Below are 8,843 nucleotides of genomic sequence, written 5' to 3'. Positions count from 1 at the left end.
CACACACACAGACACACACTCACTCACGCACACACACACACACACACACACACACACACACACACACACACACACACACACTCATGCACCACACACACGCTCACACACACACACTCACACTCCACTCACTCACACTCACTCACACACACACACACACACACACACACACACACACACACACACAGACACACACTCATGCACGCACGCACACACTCACACTCACACTCACACTCACACTCACACTCACACTCACGCACACACACACACACACACACACACACACTCATGCACGCACACACGCTCACACACACACACACTCACACTCACTCACACTCACTCACACACACACACACACACACACACACACACACACTCACACTCACTCACACACACACACACACACACACGTACACACACACACATGCTCATGCACACACACACACACAATAATCTCTCTCTCTCTCTCTCTCTCTCTTACACACACACACTTGTTTGACGCAGTCAGGAAGTAATGAAGTGGCTATTCTTTCACTTCTCACTCCTGTGTGTCTGACATTCCAGTGAGACTGATAACCTCAACCTCCATACACGTAAGACACACACACACACACACACACACACACAGACACACAACACACACACACACACACACACACACACACACACACACACACACACACACACACACACACAAGACACACTCAGGCACACACACACACACACACACACACACACAGTTTATGTTATTTCCATCTTATAACTGCACCAGATGTCAGGTCTGCAGAGGCCATGAATGTGAAGAGTGAGTCAGAGGAGGAAGAGATATGGAGATCTATGGCCAGCTAGAGCTGTCTGCCTGTTTCTGTCATCTATCTACTGCTTCATTTGCATTTACACTTTTGAAATATTTGACATTAAGTTCCACTATATTTTCTGTGTGTGTGTGTGTGTGTGTTTGTGTGTGTGTGTGTGTGTGTGTGTGTGTGTGTGTGTGTGTGTTTGTTCGGGTGTGCGCGTGTTTGTGTGTGTCTCCGTGTGTGTGTGTATGTGTGTGTGTGTGTGTCCATGCGTGTGTGTGTGTGTGTGTGTGTGTGTGTGTGTGTGTGTGTGAGTTTCTCCGTGCTTGTGTGTGTCCGTGTGTGTGTGTGTCCGTGCGTGTGTCTGTGTGTCTGTGTGTGTGTGTGTGTGTGTGTCCGTGTGTGTGTCCGTGCGTGTGTGTGTGTGTCCGTGTGTGTGTGTGTGTTTTTCCAGGGCTGCGGTCCAAAGATGTACAGTTTCATCCGCGGCACCAAGCAGCTGCAGGTGTTGCGTTTCCTGGGTGTGTCCATCGGCGTGGCCCAGATCCTGGCGATGACCCTTACCCTCACACTCCTCTGGGCGCTGTACTACGACCGCAAGCCGCCCGACCCCCCCGCCGCCATCGCACCGACTGATGCCGCCCCTGCTGGCGCCACTGCCAGTGACCCCCATGCGCTCTGTCTGGGGGTGGTGTCGGACGATGCCCCCAAAATGGGTCACCTGCGGCCCCACGAGGCTTGGGCTGGACAGAGCGCCCCGCTCAACGGACACACACAGTTGGAGATGGAGCAGTTGTCATAGCGACGAGCCTGGAGCCCCCCACAGGAAACGAAACTCTCAGTGGGCGAGAAGGGGACCGGACCACCTGACCCCTCATGGTTGCCACAGAGGGGAGAAAGGTGGCAGGGAGCAAAGAAGGGCACACCATACGGACTAGTTAGTGCACACTATGCAGACTAGTTAGTGCACACCATACGGACTAGTTAGTGCACACTATGCAGACTAGTTAGTGCACACCATACGGACTAGTTAGTGCACACTATGCAGACTAGTTAGTGCACACCATACGGACTAATTAGTGCACACTATGCAGACTAGTTAGTGCACACCATACGGACTAGTTAGTGCACACTATGCAGACTAGTTAGTGCACACTATACAGACTAGTTAGTGCACACCATACGGACTAGTTAGTGCACACTATGCAGACTAATTAGTGCACACCATACAGACTAATTAGTGCACACTATACAGGCTAGTAAGTGTATACTATGCAATCCAATTAGTGCACAGGTTTAGGGATGCACCACTAGAAAAGAAGGGATAGAGTGAATGAAAGAAAGCATGACAGAGAGAGGGATGGTGGGAATTCCTCATGTTTATTCTGTTTTCCCCTTTTTATGAGTGGCACAGCTTCTGGGGGGGGGGGGGGGGGGGGGTCTGGACTCCTGGGGGGCGGGGCTCGTCACTGAAAACATCTGCGCTCGCTTCCGTCTCCATAGAAACCAAAGAACTCGCAGAAGAACGCTCGGACGGAAGGAAGACTTTCCGGAGTGGTTCTCAGGACTAGTGCGTCATGTCATGGCATGTGTGTGGAGGACAGGAGGAGGTCTCAAATCCTCTCTTCACACACACACACACACACACACACACACACACACACACACACACACACACACACACACACACACACTCTCTCTTCCCCTACTGAATAAAGAGCCATCACCACTACTGCCAAGACACAGAGCGAGGCTCTCCGCTTTTTCAGTCTTTAGCTGAGACACACTAAGTCTTAAGACACACACACACACACACACACACACACACACACACACACACAGAGACGCAGTCTCACAAATAGCCAGGCACACACAGAGGAGAGCATAGCTGCTACTGTAGCCAAAGTTCACAGGAATGACACCAGCGGGACGTTTCCGTTGCCATGAAAATAATGTCTTAACCCAACAGGACTGAGGACTGTGAAGTACACAAGAACCACACACACACACACACACACACACACACACACACACACCAGAACTCTGGAACTGTCTGCCGTGTGCTGTGCATACGTATGTGTGTGCGTGCGTCCATGCGTGCGTCCGTGCGTGTGTGTGCGTCCGTGCGTGTGTGTGTGTGTGCGTGTGTGTGTGTGTGTGTGTGTGTGTGTGTGTGTGTGTGGTTCTGCTGTGCATACGGGTTGGTGTGCACAAAGCTGTCCATCAGGGTGCCTTATACAGAAAAACAGCCTTGGTGTTCGGAGAGTAAAGACATTTTGTTTTGGATGCCGTTTGTACATTTTTTCCAAATAAGTGTTAAATAGAGATTGTCACATGCACATTGCAGTTTGGATGTTTGTTTTTCTCTCCCTCTCTCTCTCTCCCTCTCTGTCTGTGCGTGTGTGTGTGTGTGTGTGTGTTTGTGCGTAAGCATGTGTACGTGTGTGTGTGTGTGTCATCACGTACTGCATGCAGAAAGACAGAATCAGAAATACTTCACATTGCATATTTGACACAGTTCTTAAAATCCCAGCTGTGAGTCCTCCAGAAAGGGAGAAAAGCTTTCCCAGCACTCTTCAGAGTGTGTGTGTGTGTGGAGTGTTGGCTTCGTGTCTTGTGTACCTGGGAGTCGTAGTCTGGCAGGGTCTGGAGACTCATGGTGTTGCATTTCAAAGCCTCCACCGCCTGTGTTGGACATGTGTGTGTGTGTGTGTGTGTGTGTGTGTGTGTGTGTGTGTGTGTGTGTGTGTTAGTGAGTGTTTGTGTGTGTGTGTGATATGTGTGTGTGTGCAGTCTGTGTGTAAGTTAGTGAGTGTTTGTGCTTTTGTGTTTGTGTCTGTGTGTGTGTGTGTGTGTGTAGCAGAGACTTGTGGTGTCGTATTTCAAAGCTTGAGGCGGCATGTGGCTGATAGGGGTTGATGGGGTGATGAGATAGACAAGGGCTTCAGAGAGATGGCCAGTATTAAAGAGATAGGGGAGACACACACACACACACACATACACACACACACACACACACACACACACAAACATACAGAGAGATGGCCATTTTTAAAGAGATAGGACACACACACACAGAGAGTAAAATAGAGAGAGAGAGACACACACACACGGGCAGTAGTAAAGAAATAGGGGAAACACACAAATACACACAGACACACACACACAGAGACACACACACATGGGCAGTAAGGGAAACACACAAATACACACACACACATACACACACACACAAACAAATACATACATGGCTAGTGTGAAATAAATAGGGGAAACACACACACATACAAATACACACACATAGATACACACACAGACACACATATTAAGCAGTATTAAAAAGGGGGTACACACACACACACACTCACAAACATGGTGGTTGGGGAAGTCCCCGACCAATAGCACAAAGACATCAACACATTGTTCTGTGTATAACTCAAACTGAAATGATATACTGATAGTGAGTTACACATACCAGTACACACACACACACACACACATATACACACACAGTGTGTCATTTATAAGGACAACTGACAGCAAACACACACACAGAATATATTTGAGATTAAACTGAATAAAACATTTCAGATAATGAAGTTTGGAGAGAGAGATGGACATAACGACGGCAAGATGACCAGAGCCAGATAGAGAGAGAGAAATAGACCTGGAGGAAGGACAACACACACACGGGAGGAGAGAAGAGAGTGTGTGTGTGTGTGAAAGAGAGAGAGAAACAGACCTGGAGGAATAACAACACACACACAGGAGAGAAGAGAGTGTGTGTGTGTGTGTGAAAGAGAGAGAGAAACAGACCTGGAAGAATAACAACACAAACACACACAGGAGGAGTAGAGGAAATCAGTGGAGAAGAGTGTGTGTGTGGCTAAGAGAGTGGATGTGCGTGGGTGAATGTGTGTGTCTGTGTGTGTGTGTTATGATTGTGATGTGTGTGAGAGTGTGTGTTTGTTAGAGAGAGTGTGTGTGTAAGTGTGAGTGAGTGTTATGATTGAGAGTGTGTGTATGTGAGTTGGTTAACATGGGCGAATGTGTGCAAACATATAAAAGTGCAATAAGGGTCTGGAATCCTTCTTCCTCATCTGTGTGCTCGTGTGTGTGTACGTGTGTGTGTGTGTGTGCATGCGTGCATGTGTGCGTGTGTTGTGGGATTGGTGATGTGAAGGACATGATTTATGAATGAGTCCTCCTAACGGAAGGCACTCTTTCCCTGAACTACCATTGTGTGTGTGTGTGTCAGTGAAATGCACACTGTCCCCCGGATACGACTGTGAGTGTGTTGTGTGTGAGTGTGAATGACAGAGAGTCTGTGAGTGTGTTGTGTGTGAGTGTGAATGACAGAGAGTCTGTGAGTGTGTTGTGTGTGAGTGTGAATGACAGAGAGGCTGTGAGTGTGTTGTGTGTGAGTGTGAATGACAGAGAGTCTGAGTGTGTTGTGTGTGAGTGTGAATGACAGAGTCTGTGAGTGTGTTGTGTGTGAGTGTGAATGACAGAGAGTCTGTGAGTGTGTTGTGTGTGAGTGTGTGCTGTCAGTTCTCCTCATGAATGACAAACTGTTCCAAAGTGGTCGCTGTCACCCCCCTGCTCCAAATCAGTATCTCACACGGGAGATCCTAAGGATGTGTGTGTGTGTGTGAAAGAGAGCTTGAAACGCTACCTCTTCAGTTCCTCCTATAACTTATTTGATGGCCTATATAGTGTATTGTAGCTGCAAATCTCTCTCTTTCCTGCTTGTGTGTGCGTGCGCACACACACACACACACATACACTCTTCCACCCACTCTTCCTTTCAATTATTTTCCTCTCACCACTCCTGCAGTTGCATACACACACTCTGCATACACAAACACACACACACACACTCACTTACGCAATTATACATTTACTCACTCACCCAGAGGAGAAGGCCAGTGAACAAGAGTGCATGTAGGCGAGGAAGAGAAACACACACAAATGCACACACGCACACTAGTGCAGGAAGTAAAAGCATTACTCTCTGACCTTTCCACTGAAAATAGTATCAACGAAAATAGATGGGGAGTGGTGCTGCCTGTGTTTGTGTGTGCATGTATGTGTGTCCATGTGTGTGTGAATGTGTGTTTCTCTCCCTGGTCTGTCCGATCTTCTCCTCTGAGTGCGTTTGTGCACGTGTTCTTCCTGTGTGTGTATGTGTGAACTTGTGTGTTCGTCTCCTTTGGCCATCATCCCTGTGAGTGTGTGTGTGTGAGTGTGTGTTCATTAGGCTGCAGTCATCCTCAGCCCACCTCACCTGGTTTCCAGTGGTGCTGTGGTGTATCTGACGCCAGCTCTGTCCTCGAGTTGCATGATGCAAGACACACACACACACAGGGCTGTATTTTGCACTCTGGCGCATGGCGTAAAACTCGTTTAATTCCTTATTTTGCACGTTTAATTTTTAAACAATGCGCCCAGGGGTGTGGCAATTAACAACTTAGGGAGTGGCTTAGCGCATTGTCTAAAAATCGCTATTGTACACCTGGTCAGAAGTCTATGGCGAGTTGTGTATATGTTATTTTAAGAGCACATTGTCAACAGTCATATTGGCGGGTGCACCTATCATCCATGAACGCACACCAGTGCACGTCCAAGCAAAACATTACAAATTGCATGATTACAATAGGAAACATAATTAGAATAAAGATATTACGAAATACTGTACATCTCATGATGAGTAGTTATTCACCATCATTTGCAAATTGGTAATGACGGTTAAAAGTGATTAGGGGAGAGGCGAGAGACACGTATGGAGCACAGCTGAAGACGCAGTCACGAGATATAAGCAACTCCTCTGCAGGATAAATGTTTTTTTGTTCAGTCATTTGAGCAATATTAGGGTAAGTGTTGCTTTTTCCAGCCTATGTTTTCGATGGTAACCCATTGTCAGTCAATAGTCAAAGTAAGTTAGTTTCACTTTGCCAATGAGTTGAATTAATAGAGGAGTGCAAATGCGTGAAGGCTATGCTAGGTTTTAGTAAAGCATGGTTTAGTGGAATGACTATTCCATACCGTCTCGCAAGCAGCCTCCTTCAAATGCGCCGCTGAATGTCAAAAGACCGATGCATTTATTTGACATCGCGCTTTGCGCCTTTAAAGGGAATGACAGATGTCATTCTCATTGGTTTAAATGATGTTACGCCCCAAACACACCCATGATTGATTAAAAACCTATGAACACCTTGTTGGCCATGCGCTCGACGTTTGATAACGAAAACCCTCCCAATGTGGACTGGACACATCCTACTAAATTTGAATAAGCTTTTGACGAGTGACGATGCGCTTTTGACTGGCATGATAGGGCCCACACACACACACACAAATAGGTCTGTCCTGGATCTGCCATGTATGCTATTATGGAGAAGAGTCATATATTTGTGAGTGTGTGTGTGTGTACTAGTGAGATGTTGAAACTGTGTGATGGGTTGTAGGTAATGTAGGAGGTTAGCAGTGTGTAGGAGTAACCCACAGATCCCCCTTCCTCTGGTAACAGGTAATTATGGGCACAGCTCTGCTCTGCTGCTGAGATGTCTGAGGGTCGAACTCATCCATAATAAATTCACCTGCTCAATCAAATCATCAATATGACATTCACCTGCAATCAAATAATAATTATCATGACATTCATCTGTTCAATCAAATCATCATTAATATGACATTCACCTGCTCAATCAAATCATCCTACACATGACATTCACTTGTTCAATCAAATTATCCTAAACATGACATTTACCTGTTCAATCAAATCATCATTACTGTAGGCTAACATGACATTCACCCGTTCAATCAAATTATCTTAAACATGACATACTGTATACCTACTCAATCAAATCATCATTAACATGACAGTCAACTGCTCAACCCACAGATCCCCCTTCCTCTGGTAACAGGTAATTATGGGCACAGCTCTGCTCTGCTGCTGAGATGTCTGAGGGTCAAACTCATCCATCATATATTTACCTGCTCAATCAAATCATTAACATGACATTCACCTACTCAATCAAATCATCAACATTACATTCACCTGTTCAATCAAATCATCATTGACATTACATTCTCCTACTCAATCAAATCATCATTAATGTGACATTCACCTGGTCAATCAAATCATCCTAAACATGACATTCACTTGTTCAATCAAATTATCCTAAACATGACATTTACCTGTTCAATCAAATCATCATTACTGTAGGCTAACATGACATTCACCCGTTCAATCAAATTATCTTAAACATGACATATACCTACTCAATCAAATCATCATTAACATGACAGTCAACTGCTCAACCAGAGGTGCGCATTCAAATTTGCAAACACAGGTGAACATTCACAAATTCACAAACATTCACTCCCAAACTGTTTGAGGAGGTAGTTCTGTTCAGAAAAAACACATTCGGCACATGAACGTTTGCCACTGGCGAATTTGAACGCACCGCTGGATTCCAAAAGCAGCATTCAGAAGGGTCACTGAAGGTCTGTTCTGCAGTTCTATGTTCTAAAGGGAGGTTCCATCACATTGTTGACTGTTCCATTTGCTGTAGCATTCTCTCCTGCTCAATGTTTTGATATAGGAAAACAAAATTGGGTTTATCTACACTGTTGTGGAAGATACAGGAGGAGACTCAGTCAATAACTTAAACACTCTTCCTCATAAAAACACGTCTCGTCAACATAATAGGCACATCCATAGTTCTTAACATAAAGAGGTGTCACTCTCAGGTATACTTCATTGTGGTAACAACATTAATAAGATTAAAAAGCAACTTCAAGGAGTTGACAAAGGACGATGAGACGGTTTGTTTTTCTCAGTATTTTAATAGGACAATGACTTAATCTCATTTATTTAGAGACACTTCACTCAGACTAAACAATTGAGTTGTAATTTTTTTTCATAGCTTTTCTGTAGATCATATATTTTTGTCCATAACACAAGCTGTAAGAAAGTCAAAGTAATCAATCATTGATACTCAATCTGATAATGTACATAATCTCACACAGAGGATGTAAAGAGCC

General features: G+C 45.4%; 1 protein-coding gene across 2 annotated transcripts in view; it reads left to right on the top strand.

Moving 5' to 3' along the window:
* Nucleotides 1-1,792, top strand: part of tspan12 (tetraspanin 12) — a 24,773-nt gene extending 22,981 nt beyond the window's left edge. For both annotated transcript variants that reach the window (XM_042078220.1, XM_042078221.1), the window contains one exon: nucleotides 1,252-1,792. In XM_042078220.1, the coding sequence (XP_041934154.1) occupies nucleotides 1,252-1,599 (348 nt within the window). In that variant the 3' untranslated portion in view covers nucleotides 1,600-1,792. The remainder of the gene's footprint in view (nucleotides 1-1,251) is intronic.
* The last annotated feature ends 7,051 nt before the right edge of the window (nucleotides 1,793-8,843 follow it).

Source organism: Alosa sapidissima, chromosome 22, assembly GCF_018492685.1.
Source record: "Alosa sapidissima isolate fAloSap1 chromosome 22, fAloSap1.pri, whole genome shotgun sequence".
NCBI lineage: Eukaryota > Metazoa > Chordata > Actinopteri > Clupeiformes > Clupeidae > Alosa > Alosa sapidissima.
Note: the sequence above shows the minus strand (reverse complement) of the source record. Positions and strands in the feature narration are given on the sequence as shown.